Genomic DNA, 16,441 nt, shown 5'->3' on the forward strand with positions numbered 1-16,441 from the left:
TATAAGTTTGTTAATTTTCTATGGCACTGTATTTTTTGCCAATCTACTGTGCAAGAACGCAGTTTCTTAAAGCATCTATTAGATTAGTTCAGAGTACACTTAAATCAAAATATCACTCAAGTTCAAACCATTTAAGGATTCATTTAAATTTGTATTTTATGATTTTTACAATTATTAAGTAATCTAAATAGATTTTGCTCGTTTGATGAGTGCACACACAGGGCAGTGTTTGAAACATTGTTTCTCTTTATTAGTTAAGTAAGGTTGATGAAAACTGCACATTTAAAAAAAAATCACAGTAATTCTATACAATTGTTCAACCACACATTACAGTTAGAAATGTCAGTCAAAAGGAAACTCGCATGGATATTCCTTCATATTTCCTGTTCAGTACAGTTCCATCAACTAATATATTTTCACCCACACACCTAACAGCACAGTGTCCTCAGAAATTACTTTAATTAAAATTAAGAATAATCAAGTGATATAATACATTGCTATTCTAGTTATTGTACAGAGCAAAATTTATTTTACAATTAAAATCCTCATCAAGTTTGCCAGATAGGACAAAACATCATTACCCAAGTTATAAAGGATAGTTGAGAACTAACATTAGCTACGAACACACAATTTCACTTATTTTGTTTAAGTTAGCGATTGTTACACACAAAACTATGAAATACTGTAGTTGTTATAAGTTAGAAGTCTAACATTTCTTGAAACACACATTAAGCACCTAAAGAAGCTGGGTAACGTGCCTGGTCCTCCACCTCACAACATGATATGCTAAAATTAGATCTTTAAAAATAAACATTTATTGCTATTTTTGTATTTATTTTTTACAATCTTACTATTACAATAAAGAAGAGAATATTCAAAATACAGGGAAGAAAATGTAAACCTCAGTTTGGCATCATATGATAAAATGAGTTAAAAGACCTGAAACTATTTCTAATAAGAGTGCGAGCAGAGATAAAAGACCAGTGGTACTACGGTGAATGAATGTTTAGGACAAAACCTTTATATTGCTATTTTTATATACTTACAAAGTTGACAACTCAGTTTACCAAATATATGAAGACAATTTTCCAATGGCAGACATTAGGATCACTCAATACAAAGACAAAATGGACAAATAAATAAAGATATCACCTGCTAGAACTGTAAGCAAAAAGAGCTTAGGTGAATACTCTATAGCTGCTAGTGGAGATGATGGAGTGAGGAGCAGGTGCAGAGTTATCTTGGAAATCCTGGGGTAGGAATTCACCTTTGACTGCTGGCACTTAATGTTGTCCTCCTGCCCTAGTAGTCAGTTCTACAAATATACAGATGTGCACACAGTGGTTGTCAATAGTGCAGCAGACATCCACTGCTAGCACCAAAGACAAATACGTAGTCCCTCATTTTTTCCAAAAAAAAATCATTAAGTTAAACTAATCTGTAATTTACCAACATACCTGCCCCTAAAACCTCCTCTGAAATACATGGAATTTGAGTGATAATCATCATATTTAAGCAATGTGTAATGGTCTGTAATGAAATCAGAAGCACGTGTGAGTTTTTTTCATTTTTTTCTTCTGATTTATTAACTTGCATCTAAGTTATTATAAAAGGCAAAACAATGAAAGCAACTTTAATGATTAGTCATAGCAATGGAAGTGGTGACCTGATTCATTTTCTAAATTGATCAGTTGCAAGGTCACTGTAAAGCTACGTTGTGGTAAATGAGCATTGGTCCATGTGACACACAGACAACCTTACCCATCTCAGCTTTATACCTCTCCAATTTCCTAAATATATTAGTGTACACTAGTGTTTAACTTATGGTTACATTCTTGTTTTAATTGTTTCAAAGAAGGCTGCATGTACAGTGCATAGCTGTAACAAAAAACAACATTGTCATATTTACATAAAATAAAAATATCTCAGTTTAACATTAGTAAATCTGTAACTACATTTTAGCATTTAGTAAATAAAATATTTGAAATACCCCAAGTATTTATTCCCAGCTCTCGTCAATAATGTAATACCACATCCAAATGTCAGAAAAATTGCTGAACAAGCTGCATATTTCACCATTCTGATTATCATTTATATAGCACATGTAAAATATCACTAGCTTACTATTTGTACTCCTGCTTTTGGTTTCCTTTTTGCTTTAAGTTGAATGTTCTTCAACTTGCCTCATACACTGCAGCAGCTGTGTTCATGTAAACTTCATTTGTACAGAGTGTAAAGAGGGATTAGATCCCAGGATGACCAATGCAAGTTCTTTAATGGTAAATGACAGGATGCCTGCAAGGTACAGTGGCTTCCTCCATGTTCAGCACATTTGGTGTCTGTTACCTACGCAAGCTTCGCTGGGCCTCTTTCAGCAAGCTGTCAAAATCCATTGAGTCGTACTTGCTTTTGGTTGAAGCAGGGTCAAAGTCATCTGAATTGGAATCTACAACAAAGAAGCATCATTTAATTAACATTTTCCACATACAGCTTTATAAATTGAGGTCCTGTCCTAACACCTTTAGTAATTGCTCTAAAATTAGTGAGCGAAAAGAAGCCAAATCAACACAAAGCAATACCAAGTTATTTTTAGTAACTTGGTTAAAGAATTTCAGTTTAACGAAGGCTGCTGTGTGCTTACAGGAAATTTCAGGGTAATTAAAATGAGGAGCTGGTTTATAATCCACAAAATCTTTTCTATTTCTGTGTGATAAAGAAAAACACGTGCACTTTGATTTCTAAACCATTTGTGTGCAACTGTTTTCTGTTTTCAGCAGTGCATAGCTCATAATGGTTGGGTAACACAAATCTTCATGTACTTATTACCATAGGGGATTAAATTTAAGTCATGATGTCCACTTGTTTCTGATCTCCAAAAGTAACCAGCTTCAGCTGGGTTTCAACGCATCTGTTCTGAACAGGACTTCGAGGGGTGGAATGGGTGAATGAAAGGAGAGAGCTGATAGTGCACTATCAGCTTAATAGATTGCCAATTTACTATCAGGCCATTTTATAGACAGTAAATGGCTATTTATTCACCCCAGCTGTTTCTAAAATCTAAAGTATCATTTGTCCTGTTTAATATGAACTGAATATATCATCAGGCAAACCTTATAATATCCTCTTGACAGTAAAAGCTGAAGTCCCCTGAAATGACTAGCGAGCTTAAACAGAGGGATCCAGGGTTATTTCTAAAGAAATACAATATGCCCTTAACTATGTATACAGCTGATATGAATAGTTACGTAAAAATCTTTTTCTTTCTGTTCCACCTGACAGTTTTTTTTTGCCACTTCTTTTTTCAACCGTGGGGGATGATCATATTGCATTCAAGTGAATAAACCTTTTAGCCTGTAAAGTCAAATAATTTTCTTTGCTTATTTTTCCATCTTCAAATGTTCCTACTGCCTCATCAGTTGAACTCCCGATTGACTCTTGAATTGATATATACTGACATTTGTACAGGTGAAACTTGAATTATTACTGGAAGGTTTAGAACACCAACTCAAATGGAACTGCAATACTTGATCCCAATTCTCCTAGCTTTTGTGTATTTGCATAGCTTCAGGAGCAATTTCAAAGGGTTGAAACTGTGATCCTTTGAGATCACAATTAGGAAGAGTATTGAGACTTCATTTGTATTAAACTTATAAGTAAGTATTTGTATATGCGCTATAGGAAGTATTCTGATGGGTTGCATTTCAGCCTAATACAGTAGCCGCTGTGCTCTGAACAATTCAAATCTGCAGAGAAAGGTTAAATATTGCCCAGTCCATCAGTTTATCACATCCAGTCATGGTGTATTAAATCAGGAAGGCTAACAGTGTCACCACTGAAGAGTAAAAGCTATTTCCTTTACTCTCCTCTGCCTTCTAGAAAGCCCAGATAATTAGACTTAAGAACATTTTCTTCCTCACTGCTATCAGGCTACTAAAACCAATCACATCTTTAATATTCCCTTTCCCAGTGAAACTGCCACGTTCTCAAACCATTAATTCTATCTCTTCTGCTGTTGTTACATTAGCATTTCTATTTACAGTACTATGCACCATTCCATTGTTTTAGCAACCGTCTTCACAGCTAATTGTTGTATTTATTATTACCACGTTTATTCTCTAAGCTTCACGCGAGCAAGGAATTCTATTGCAACCTGCTGTATATGACAATAAACTAATCTGAACCTGAAGGACTTCTAGAGAAGGTGAAAGAAATTTTGAAAGCCTTCAGAAAAAGCTATCAAGGCATCCCACCCAATTAGTAACCTTTGCCAAAAAGAAAGTAACACATGAGAGGCAAAATGAAAGGAAAAGAAAATCCAAAGATGAAAACTTGAATCTCCCTGGAGATGATATAACCCCAAAATGATGATCAATAGCTGAAGGCAAGGATTTGCCCAAGAAGGATTTTGCTCTATTCCAATCAACAGTACCAGTTCTACAAAGAGAGTACAGGCCTAGCCTGCTTAATCTCTACACAGATGATGAACTCCCCAACCCAAGATTTTGGTGATCAGTTGCTGCACTCCCTCTTTTCCATATATGCCCTTCCTTAGACAGAAACGTCTCTATGTAGTCTCATTGGAGCTCCTTGTAATTAGAGCAAGTTGTCTGTCTTTGTGCTTGTAGTCAGATCGTCTTTCAATAAAGATCAAATGTTGTCTTCCCTCTTGAATGTCAGTTCTAGTAATGGTTTTGGGTGCAAATAAATTTGAATGAATGGCCACAAATAATCATAACAAACTATGATCCTAAATATCAAAGGTGATATAAAGCTGAAATATAGAATATTTACTTGGGCTCAAACTCACATTCACCAATAGAGTCTATTGACCCTAACACAAACCCTATAAGCCACCTTCACTTGTAAACCTGATTCAGAAATCCTAGTCCTGAGTCAAGGGAGGATGAAGTGGCAGTAAAAAATTACTCTAATGAACTACTAGAAGGCCTGTGCTGAGCTGGACAATAATAATGATTTTTTTTTTGTTTCTTCAAACTACAGTACAAAACATTAGTATAAGTAAAATAACAGTTGAACACAGTTTTAAATTAACAATGATTGAATAAAGTAATCAATATTCTACTCTTGTTATGTGTTAGTCCGGATTGTCCTTCTCCAGACAGAGCTCTGCTGACATGGGGTAACATCCACTTGCCACTCACTTTAATCAAACTCAACTCAATTGCCTGAATTGAAGGCCACTTGTAAACTGCAGTAAATCCTGCTGGGCCAAGAGGGAGACAAACAAAGTGGAATATATTGATGGCGTTCCATGGTCAACTGAAAGTAGTTTAGGCCCGTTTATATTCAGCAACTGTTTAAATTAATTGTTAGCTATTTGTATGCTTTGGATTTACTCCTTTACTACCTCTGCTGAAATTGTGAGACAAAATTCCTGGAAGAACTGCTTCTGCTGCACATTCCAACACGCTCATAAGTTTGATGCCATTAAGGTTATTATCACTGTTTTTAAGCAGATCTGGAGACTCATTTAGGCAGAGTTCTCTCCTGGATAACAATTCACAGGGTACACTGCAAAGAGAGTTGACATATCCCCTGTGCATGTTTAATATGTTCATTTATTTGAAGGAGCTTCTCCTGATGCCACTAGAAATAGAGGCAGCTTCCTGCAAAGTAAGCTGGCAATTAATATCAGATTCATGGTCACATTGGCCACTTGATAATGTTATCAGATAACAACATTTTTTTTTTGTTTTTATTTATTCATTTACAGGATGTGGGCATTGCCAGCTAAGACAGCATTTATTGAATTTTATACGTTTCAATAAGATCCCCCCTCAATCTTCTAAATTCTAGTGAGTATAAGCCTAGTCAATCCAGTCTTTATTCATATGAAAGTCCTTCCATCCCAGGAATCAATCTGGTTAACCTTCTTTGTACTCAATCTATGGCAAGAATGTCTTTTCTCAGATTAGGGGACCAAAACTGCATACAATACTCTAGGTGCAGTCTCACCAAGGCCTTGTACAACTGCAGTAGAACCTCCCTGCTCCTGTACTCAAATCCTTTTGCAATGAATGCCAACATACCATTTGCCTTTTTCACCGCCTGCTGTACCTGCATGCCCACCTTCAATGACTGGTGTACAATGACACCCAGGTCTTGTTGCACCTCCCCTTTTCCTAATCGGCCACCATTCAGATAATAATCTGTTTTCCTGTTCTTGCAACCAAAGTGGATAACCTCAAATTTATCCACATTAAATTGCATCTGCCATGAATTTGCTCATTCACCTAACCTATCCAAGTCACCCTGCATCCTCTTAGCATCCTCCTCACAGCTAACACCGCCGCCCAGCTTCGTGTCATCCGCAAACTTGGAGAAGCTGCATTTAATTCCCTTGTCTAAATCATTAATATATATTGTAAACAACAGGGGTCCCAGCACTGAGCCTTGCGGTACCCCACTAGTCACTGCCTGCCATTCTGAAAAGGTCCCGTTTACTCCCACTCTTTGCTTCCTGTCTGCCAACCAATTATCTATCCACATCAGTACCATACCCCAAATACCATGTGCTTTAAGTCTGCACACTAATCTCCTGTGTGGGACCTTGTCAAAAGCCTTTTGAAAATCAAAATATACCACATCCACTGACTCTCCCCTATCCACTCTACTAGTTACATCCTCAAAAAATTCTACTTGGAGGGGGATTTCCAAGTGGTGATGTTCCCAGGTATCTGCTGTTCTCATCCTTCTAGGTGGTCGTGGCCGTGAGTCTGCAAGATGCTCCTGAGGAATGTTGATGTGTTGTTTCAGTGCATTTTGTAGATAGTACACATTGCTGTAACAGTTTGTCGATGGGGGAGGGACTGGATGATTGTAGAAGGGTCTCTTAAGATTGTCATAGCTGGGGGTAGTAGTAGGGATAAGTTCCCACTACCTATTAAGTGCTCCAAATGGCGTGTGACTCTAAAAGGTTCTGGCAACCAAATCCAACTCTTGGCCTTCATGGGTGGCTTAGCTACTAGGCCCAGCGGAACTGTTTCTACTGACAAGAGAAGGGGCAAAGGTGGACCACTGGTGCCTCAAAACCAGTTGCTTTGGGCAGGTGTGGCTCGTCAGCCTTGGACAACAACCCACCTAGGCGAAGGAAAACTCTGATTTTAAATGTCCGCTGCCTTGTGGCCAAACCCACCTATGGGTAAGGCTTCAGGAATAAACCCTCAGGAAGAAATCTGGAGCCGGGGTCCCTAAGGCAGTTTGATGTTGTTTATCATTTCACTCTGGCAATCCCTGCGACAACACTAGTGCCAAGCTGTATTGGCGTTTGCCCTTCCCTTCAGTGATCATCAGTGACATGGAGAGGGGGAGCCCGCTGCACAGGAAACAGCCAATTCTCCAAATCTTCCTGCCCAGGCTTGCAACCTGAAGAGGACAGAGTCCACCAGAGGTGTAAACTGATGATCCCCTGGGATCGACGGCCGCCTACTATGGAAAGGGTACTGATCTACTGGACTGCCTTGTACTGGATGGTGTCAGGCAGCTTGAGTGTTGATGGAGCTGCACTCATCCAGGCGAGTGGTGAGGATTCCATTACACTCCTGACCTGAGCCTTGTAGATGGTTGTCAGGCTTTGGGGAGTCAGAAGGTGAGTTACACACTGCAGGATTCCTGGCCTTTGACCTGCCCTAGTAGCCACGGTGTTTATGTGGCTAGACCTTTTCAGCTTCCTATCAATGGTAATCCCCAGGACGTTGATTGTAAGGGATTCAGTGACGGTGATGCCACTAAATGCCAAGGGACGATGGTTAGAGACTCTCTTATTGGAGATGGTCATTGTCTGGCACTTGTGTGGCTTGATTATCACTGGCCAATTGACAGCCCAATCCTTGATATTGTCCAGGTCCTGTTGCATTTAGGTGTGAACTTTCTCATTATCTGAGGAGTCACAAATGGTGCAGAACATTGTGCAGCCATCTGCGAACATCCCCATTTCTGACAGAACTAAGGTCATTGATGAAGCATCTGAAGATGGTTGGTCCTAGGACACTTCCCTGATGAACTCCTGCAGTGATGTCCTGAGGATGAGATGATTGACCTCCAAGACCTCCAACCACCACGACCATCTTCCTTTGTGTCAGGTACGATTCCAACCAGTGGAGGGTTTTCCCTTTAATTCCCATTGACTCCATTTTACCGAGGGCACCTTGATGCTATACTCGGTCAAATGCTGCCTTGATGTCAAGGGCTATCACTCTCACCTCAACTCTGGTATTTAGCTCTTTGATCCTTGTTTGGACTAAGGAGGTGATGATGTTAGGAGCTTAGTGGCCTTGACAGAACTCAAATTGGGCATCCGTAAGCAGGTTATTGGTGAGTAGGTGCTGCATGATAACACTGTTGATGACCCCTTCCATTACTTTGCTGATAGGGTGGTTATCGGCTGGGTTGGACTTGTCCTGGTTCTTGTGTACAGGACAATTATCCACATTGCCGGGTAGATGCCATCTGGGTACTGGAACAGCTTGGCTAATGGCACAGCAAGTTCTGGAGCACAAGTCTTCAGGGCTATTGCCGGGATTTTGTCTGGGCCCATAGCCTTCACAGTATCCAGTGCTTTCATCCCTTTCTTGATATCATGTGGAGTGAATCGGATTGGCTGCATACTGATATATGGGATGCTGGGGACTTCTGGAGGAGGCCAAGCTGGATCATCTACTCAACACTTCTGACCAAAGACTGTTGCAAATGCCTCAGCAGTTATGTTTTGCACAGGTGTGCTGGGATCCTCTCTCATTGGGGAGGGGGATATTTGTGGAGCCTCCTCCTCCAGTAAGTGGTTTGATTGCCACCACCAGTCACGGCTGGATGTGGAAGGACTACAGAGCTTAATTCTGATCCATTGTTTGTGGGACCACTTACCCCCCTATCTATTACTTGCTGCTTACAGTTCTTGCCATGCAAGTAGTCCTGTATTGTGGCTTCACCAGGATAGTGTCTCGTATTGAGGTATGCCTGGTGTTGTTCTCGGCATGCCCCCCTGCACTCTTCATTGAACCAGGGTTGATCCCCTGGCCTGGTGGTAATGTCAGAGTGGGGGATACACCAGGCCAGGAGGTTACAGATCGTAGTTGAGTACAATTCTGCTGCTGCTGATGGTCCATGGTGCCTCATATATACCCAGTCTTGCGCTGCTAGATCTGTTCAAAGTCTATCCCATTTAGCACGGTGGTAGTGCCACACAGCGGAGTGGAGGGTTCCTTCAAAATGGAGCTGAGATTTAGTCTCCACAAATACTGAATGGCGATCACTTCAACTAATGCTGTCGTAGACAGATGCTTCCACGGCAGGCACTTTGGTGAGAATGAGGTCAAGTGTGTTTTTCCCTCTTGTTAGTTCCCTCACCACCTGCTGTAGTTCCTGTCTAGTAGCTCTGTCCAGTAGGACCCAACCAGCTCGGTCTGTGATGGTACTACCAAGCCACTCTTGCTAATGGACATTGAAGTCCCCCAACCAGAGTACATTCTGTGCCCCTGCCACCCTCAATGCCTTCTCCAAGTGCTGCTCAAAATGGAGAAGTACCGATTCATTAGCTGAGGGAGGATGGTTTGTGGTAACCAGCAGGAGGCTTCCTTGCCCATGTTTAACCTGGTGCCATGAGTCATGGGGTCCAGAGTTGATGTTGAGAGTTGCCAGAGCAACTCCTCTCTACTGTATACCACAGTGACATGCCCTCTGCTAGACCTGACCTGCCAGTGAGACAGTACATACCCAGGAATGGTAACTGTAAGGTATGATTCTGTCAGTACAATTATGTCAGGCTGTTGTTTGTCTCGTCTGCAAGCCAGCTCTCCCAACTTTGGCACAAGTCCCCAGATGTTAGTAAGGAGGACTTTGAGGGTTGACAGGGCTGGCTTTGCCATTATCGTTTCCAGTGCCTAGGTCAATGCCAGGTTGTCTGTCCGGGTTCATTGCTTATTATTTTCTTTTTAGCAGTTGTATACAGCTGAATGGTTTGCTAGGCCATTTCAGAGGACATTTAAGAGTCAGCCGCTGCGGGTCTGGAGTCATGTATAGGCCAGACCAGGTAAGGGTGGCAGGGTTCCTCCCCTGGACATTAGTGAACCAGATGCATTTTTACAACAATTGACATCGTTTCATGGTCTTCAAATATTTTGATACAATTCAAATGCACGGTGGGATTTGACTCCATATCCCAAGTGTGTAATTGGGTCTCCAGATTACTGATCCATTACCACTATGCCAAATTTCCCGCTATTTTACCAAAGGCAAATATAACCATAATAACAATTACAGCACAGAAACAGGCCATCTCACCTTTCTAGTCTGTGCCAAATGCTTACTTTCACTTAGTCCCACCTACCTGCACGCAGCCCAAAATTCTCCATTCCTTTCCTGTCCATATATCTATCCAATTTTTTTTAAATGACAGTATCGAACCTGCCTCTACCAGTTCTACTGCAAGCTCGTTCCACACAGCTGCCACTCTGAGTAAAGAAGTTCCCCTTCGTGTTACCCCAAACTTTTGCCCCCTAACTCTGAACTCATGTCCTCTTGTTTGAATCTCCCCTACTCTCAATGGAAAAAGCCTATCCACGTCAATTCTATCCATCCCCTTCATAATTTTAAATACCTCTATCAAGCCCCCCTCAGCCATTTTTAAACAATGGAACCACATGAGCAATACGCCAATCCTCCGGCACCATCCCCGTTTCTAATGACGTTTGAAATATTTCTGTCAGAGCCCCAGCTATTTCTACACTAACTTCCCTCAAGGTCCTAGGGAATATCCTGTCAGGACCCAGAGACTTATCCACTTTTATATTCTTTAAAAGCGCCAGTACTTCCTCTTCTTTAATCATCATAATTTCCATAACTACCCTACTTGTTTCCATTACCTTACACAATTAAATATCCTTCTCCTTAATGAATACCGGAGAAAAGAAATTGTTCAAATTCTCCCCCATCTCTTCTGGCTCCACACATAGCTGTCTACTCTGATTCTATAAGGGACCAATTTTATCCCTCACTATCCTTTTGCTAATAATATAACTGTAGAAACCCTTTGGATTTATTTTCACCTTACTTGCCAAAGCAACCTCATGTCTCCTTTTAGCTTTTCTAATTTCTTTCTTAAGATTCTTTTTACATTCTTTATATTCCTCGAGCACCTCACTTACTCCATGCTGCCTATATTTATTGTAGTTCTCTCTCTTTTTTCGAACCAAGTTTCCAATATCCCTTGAAAACCATGGCTCTCTCAAACTTTTAACCTTTCCTTTCAACCTAACAGGAACATAAAGATTCTGTGGCCTCAAAATTTCACCTTTAAATGACCTTCATTTCTCTATTACATCCTTCCCATAAAACAAATTGTCCCAGTCCACTCCTTCTAAATCCTTTTGCATCTCCTCAAAGTTAGCTTTTCTCCAATCAAAAATCCCAACCCTGGGTCCAGTCCTATCCTTCTCCATAATTATATTGAAGCTAATGGCATTGTGATCACTGGACCCGAAGTGCTCCCCAACACATTCCTCCGTCACCTAAACTATCTCATTCCCTAACAGGAGATCCAACACTGCCCCTTCTCTAGTTGGTACCTCTATGTATTTCAGCAAAAACTATCCTGCACACATTTTACAAATAGGCGTGAAAACAATTGCATCTAGAACTCAAGTTGCATCAAATGCAGAGTACAGAACATTAAAGAAATAAAAATAATGCAGTCAAACAGTTTAAGTTTACAATAACTAAACAAGATAACGAATAATTTACTGTATAACATATTGGTTGAGATTGTCTATCTCTGGAAAGAGTCCAGCTGCAGCAGGGGATATCAAAAGGTTTCAAAGGTACATTTAATGTCAGAGAAATGTATACAATATACATCCTGAAATGCTTTTTCTTCATAACAGTCCATGAAAACAGAGGAGTGCCCCAAAGAAGGAGACAGTTAAATGTTAGAACTCTAAAGTACCCCTCAGTTTCCCTCCCTCCCGCACATAAGTGGCAGCAAGCAACAATCCCCCCCCCACCACTCTCACCAGCAAAAAAAAGCATCGGCGCCCACTACCAAGCACTCAAGCGTGTAGCAAAAGCAACAGCAAAGACACAGACTTGCAGTACACCAAAGACTATGCGTTCACCCGGTACTTGACATACCACAGGTTCTCTCTCTCTCTCTCTCTCTAATAAGGGAGAAAGAGGTGTCTCCATTTCACACCTGCTCCCAACACCCCACCAAAACCACAATAATTAAATAAACTAACCCAGTTGTATGGATTGAAGTTCTGCACAACGGAAACCAGGCAGGATTCCTGCTGTAAAGAGTAATCCAAATACTGTGAAATGGCAAATCATAGTTTTGTATGGACTACACACGTGGGGCCAGCAGATACAGTATTTAGGGACCAGTTAAACTTTTAAACCAACTGTGATATTGATGTGTGGGCTGCAAGTTTAGAAAGGAAGGTAGCTCTATTTTATGTGCCAGAAAGCTCCAGAGAGTGGATCAAAGCTCACAAATCCCTGGGAGAAATTGTGGGCTTGGGTGGAAGTCACAGGGGCAGGTGCTAAGCTTCTCATCATCCTTTCCTGACCTTAGCACTTCTAATTCCTCACTGAACCTTCATGTGGGATGATAGAAGGCAATGGACTGTATGGTGCTAGATCATGCCCATTGCTTGTGTTCACTCCTTACACTAGACACCCAGTTATGCATATATGTAGGCAACATTGTGCTGTACCTTTATGTATAACTTGATGAAGGGTTTTGGCCTGAAACCCTTTATCCGTCTCCATAGAGGACTCTTTATTCATTTCTATAGATGCTGCCTGACCTGCTGATTTCCTCCAGCATTTTGTATCTGTTGCTGTGGATTTCCACATTCTGCAGAGTCTCTATATATATAACCATGCATCTTTCAGTTCTACTTATGATGCAAAGTGGGGGCAATTGACAAGCCATAGACTCACAAACTGCCCTGAAGACTTTCGGATAATTCATATCAAAGGCCTTTATGAATGCCTCCTAATATCTCTAGTGATCAGAGGCGACCAAAGCCACGTGAAAACCCTTTAATTAGTGAAAACAAATGTTCTTTATTATTTAAAACAATGTAATAAAGCAAACCATTTATCTTTTCAATAATGATGGGTGACCACATTTAAACACGGTTGAGCCACATGCGTCCGCTGTGTCTGGTGTAAAGTTGAAGGACTGAAATGTATCCATGCCTCAGCTCAGCACATTGCAGAAAATCCCCAGGTTCCAAGCTGAGTCCAGGAGTGTAGTGAGAGGTCAGATGTCTACAGCTAGCTGATGGTTCTCTCTGGAAGTCACAGCCAGCCACAAAACCAATCAAGCTCAATACATTCATGAGCTTTTACTGCATATTAATGCAACTGAACAGAAAATGCTGCCATTTATCTTCTCGGTCTGTGTTGCATTCTTATTGCTATATCATTTATCAAATAACTAGCTTTACAATTCATTTAAGTGAATGGACTTCCCTTCAGCTTTTTCAGGTAATCTGAATTATTCCAGCCTGTTCAAAAATGTTTCATTTCAGTTTTATTTCTTTTCACTCTACAATAAATTCACATTCACTCTATACATGCACTGCACAAAATGAGGCCACTTGGCCTTCTGAGTCTGTGCTGATTTTATCAAAGAACATTATATTTAGTCTTACTTTTCTTTTGCTTATTTAACCAAATTCCTTTTCAAATCTATTATTAGAATTTTTTCCAAATCGTTACCCGGCAGCACTTTTCAGCTCTAAGCCCTACATGGAGTAAAACATTTTCCTTCATACACCCTTTGACTATCACCTCAGATCTATGCACTTGACTTCACAGACATTAGATAAATTGAATCAACAGCACATTTTTATGTCTCATGGCTGATGTGTAAGTTCAGTCATGACTTCCCTCTGCACACACACTGCATAATGCACTTCGTATATGTAATTTGTCTGATGCCATTCAGCCTGCCATGACTTTGACATCACCAAGACAGCACCTAAGTGTAAATAACCAGGGAAGAAACTGACAGGTGAGAGAAAGTGAAAGAGTGGAGCAGATCTGACCTTGCATTCCTTGAAGGGAAGGATTATACCATCATTTCCCATAAACGATGGGAAATGATGGCAATAGGACAAGGATGGGACAATGATGACAATGACAAATTCGTCTCTCGTTTTTTGATGAACCAGATCTTTAAAAGTCTGAAAAATGTGGCTGCTTACTTGTTTGGGAGAACAATTAACAGGCCAAGTTCACCCAGTTCCAGTTCAGAGCACTACTTTAAAAGCTTCAGCTATGATAGAATCACACACATCTAAGATCGTGTTTTGTATAGCATTGCTGAAATTGTGTACAATTAATATTCATATCAACACCAAAAGTCCAGAAATTGAGTTGCTAGTGCATATGTACCCTGCACACTCATATAATCACTTGCCAAACCAACCCACCCCTAGATTAAGCAGACATGGACTGTCTGTTGCTATTTGTTGACAATGAGTTTTTATATTTCCAGACCACCCTTCTTCTTAATTATTCTTTTGTTATTTAAAATTTCACCATCTCCATTAAATGTCCTTCTAGACTTTTCTTCTGTACGGTGAGCAACCCTAGAACTTCCCAGTCTAATCATGTAATTGTAATTCCTAACCTCTGGAAACAGATTTTGTTATATTTTGTTTCTCAAAACTTTCATAACTTCACTATCGAACAATGCCCATGACTGTACACTATATTCCAGGCAGAGTCTAATATGGCTTTATATTACACCAACAATTCTTCCTGGCTTTTGTCTAAGAGACAATATATTTCGTTTATTGTTTTATTTATCTAGCCCTTCCATTTCAAAGATCTGTGCACATGCAGCTTCTTTCCAAAAGAAGTGGAAGTGGGAGGAGCTAAAGATGGGCGACATCTTCCAGTTCATCCACAAAAGTAGCTTTAACCTTCTGTTCTCTTTCTTGCTTTCAAAGTTGCTGGGGTCCTGTCAGAGTCCACAATCTATAACTGCACTCAAACTACTTTCTTCATGTACGGTGGGTCTTTGCTCTGAGCAACCGTCACCTCCATATCTCCAGGAGCAGTTTGGAAGACATAAGCATTTGGGGTGCAGCCCTGTGGATGATTCAATTCCTCACCAAAGTTGCCAACTGAAGCATCATGAGAGATTGAAACACTGAGACAGAAGGTGTAGCTGTCGGAGGCCTCTACACTCAAGCAATATCTCTCCCTCTCTCTCTCTCTCTGTGAGAGTCTGTTGGCTCCAAGCTGGTGGAACTTGAATACTGCAGACTATAAAATTGAAACAGTGAACTGTTAACCTCTCCTCTTGCTGTGGCGGGAGCAATGTCTCTCTCTCTCCTTCGTAAGTTAGAGAGAGGGCCTGTTGAGATGTTGAAGTGTTAGGATGGACAGTAGTTTATAATGGACTCGAGACCAGGGTCTCTGAGGTCTTTGCTATTGCTTGCAGAGTGGGTGGTGGGGGACTGATGTTTCTCCCCTCTGTTTCATGATTGTCTGCGAAGAGTAAGGATTTCAGGTTGTATACTGTATACATTCTCTGGCATTAAATTGAGCCATTGAACTATTGAAAACCTCTTCTTCAAAGTTCTTTTTGTTCTTGCATCAGTTCAAAAGTTATATAATTTATCCTCCATTGTATTAGGCTACTAGACACCCATTTCTCACTATGTTCAATTCCAGCACCATCTGTGAGGAACTTGTATGTCCACCCTGCGTATGTATGGGTTTCCTCACACATTCCAAAGATGTACCAGTTAATTACCAGTAAATTTGTCCTGTGATTAGGCTAGGGTTAAGTAGGTAGGCTGTTGGGCGGTGTAGTACGTTGAGCCAGAAAGGCCTATTCCGCGCTGTATCTCTAAATAAATAAATGAGTATATAAATGTTGACACTGCAATTCAGTGGCAAGTTAGGTATCAAACCAGTAAACTATGAGCCTGAATAATATTCCACAAAAACAAGTTTAAATTCCACTATGTCAGCTGGTGAATTTAAATTTGATTAACAAAATAAATAGGTTTATATTAAATGAAAATAAAAATGGTTTTCATGAAATTATAACAATTGAATTATAATTTTAAGAAAACATCTAGTTCATTAGTGTTGCTCGGGAAAGGAAATTGGCTCTCCTTATCTTACCTGGTTTGTATGCAAGTCCAGAGCTACAGTGATGTGATTAACTCTTATCGGGCTTCTAAACTCACATGCAAGCTCAACAGCTGCATCAAGAAGGGTAGTTCAGAACCACCTTCTCAAAGACATTTAAGGGCAAGCAATAAATGCAGGCTTTGACAGCAATGATAGATTGCCATGAAGAAGTAAGTGAAAGCCTTTGCATTCATCAAGTAAATTTCACACCCTCAGTTTGTAATATCCATAAAATATTCACTCAACTGATACATGCTCAGTT

General features: G+C 40.4%; 1 protein-coding gene across 5 annotated transcripts in view; it reads right to left on the reverse strand.

Moving 5' to 3' along the window:
• Window positions 1-223: 223 nt before the first annotated feature.
• The window catches only part of ppargc1a (peroxisome proliferator-activated receptor gamma, coactivator 1 alpha), a 589,189-nt gene continuing 572,971 nt past the window's right edge, over window positions 224-16,441 (reverse strand). For all 5 annotated transcript variants that reach the window (XM_059988958.1, XM_059988957.1, XM_059988956.1 and 2 more), the window contains one exon: window positions 224-2,446. In XM_059988958.1, the coding sequence (XP_059844941.1) occupies window positions 2,343-2,446 (104 nt within the window). In that variant the 3' untranslated portion in view covers window positions 224-2,342. The remainder of the gene's footprint in view (window positions 2,447-16,441) is intronic.

The sequence above is a fragment of the Hypanus sabinus genome, chromosome 14 (genome assembly GCF_030144855.1).
Source record: "Hypanus sabinus isolate sHypSab1 chromosome 14, sHypSab1.hap1, whole genome shotgun sequence".
NCBI classification, from domain to species: Eukaryota; Metazoa; Chordata; class Chondrichthyes; order Myliobatiformes; family Dasyatidae; genus Hypanus; species Hypanus sabinus.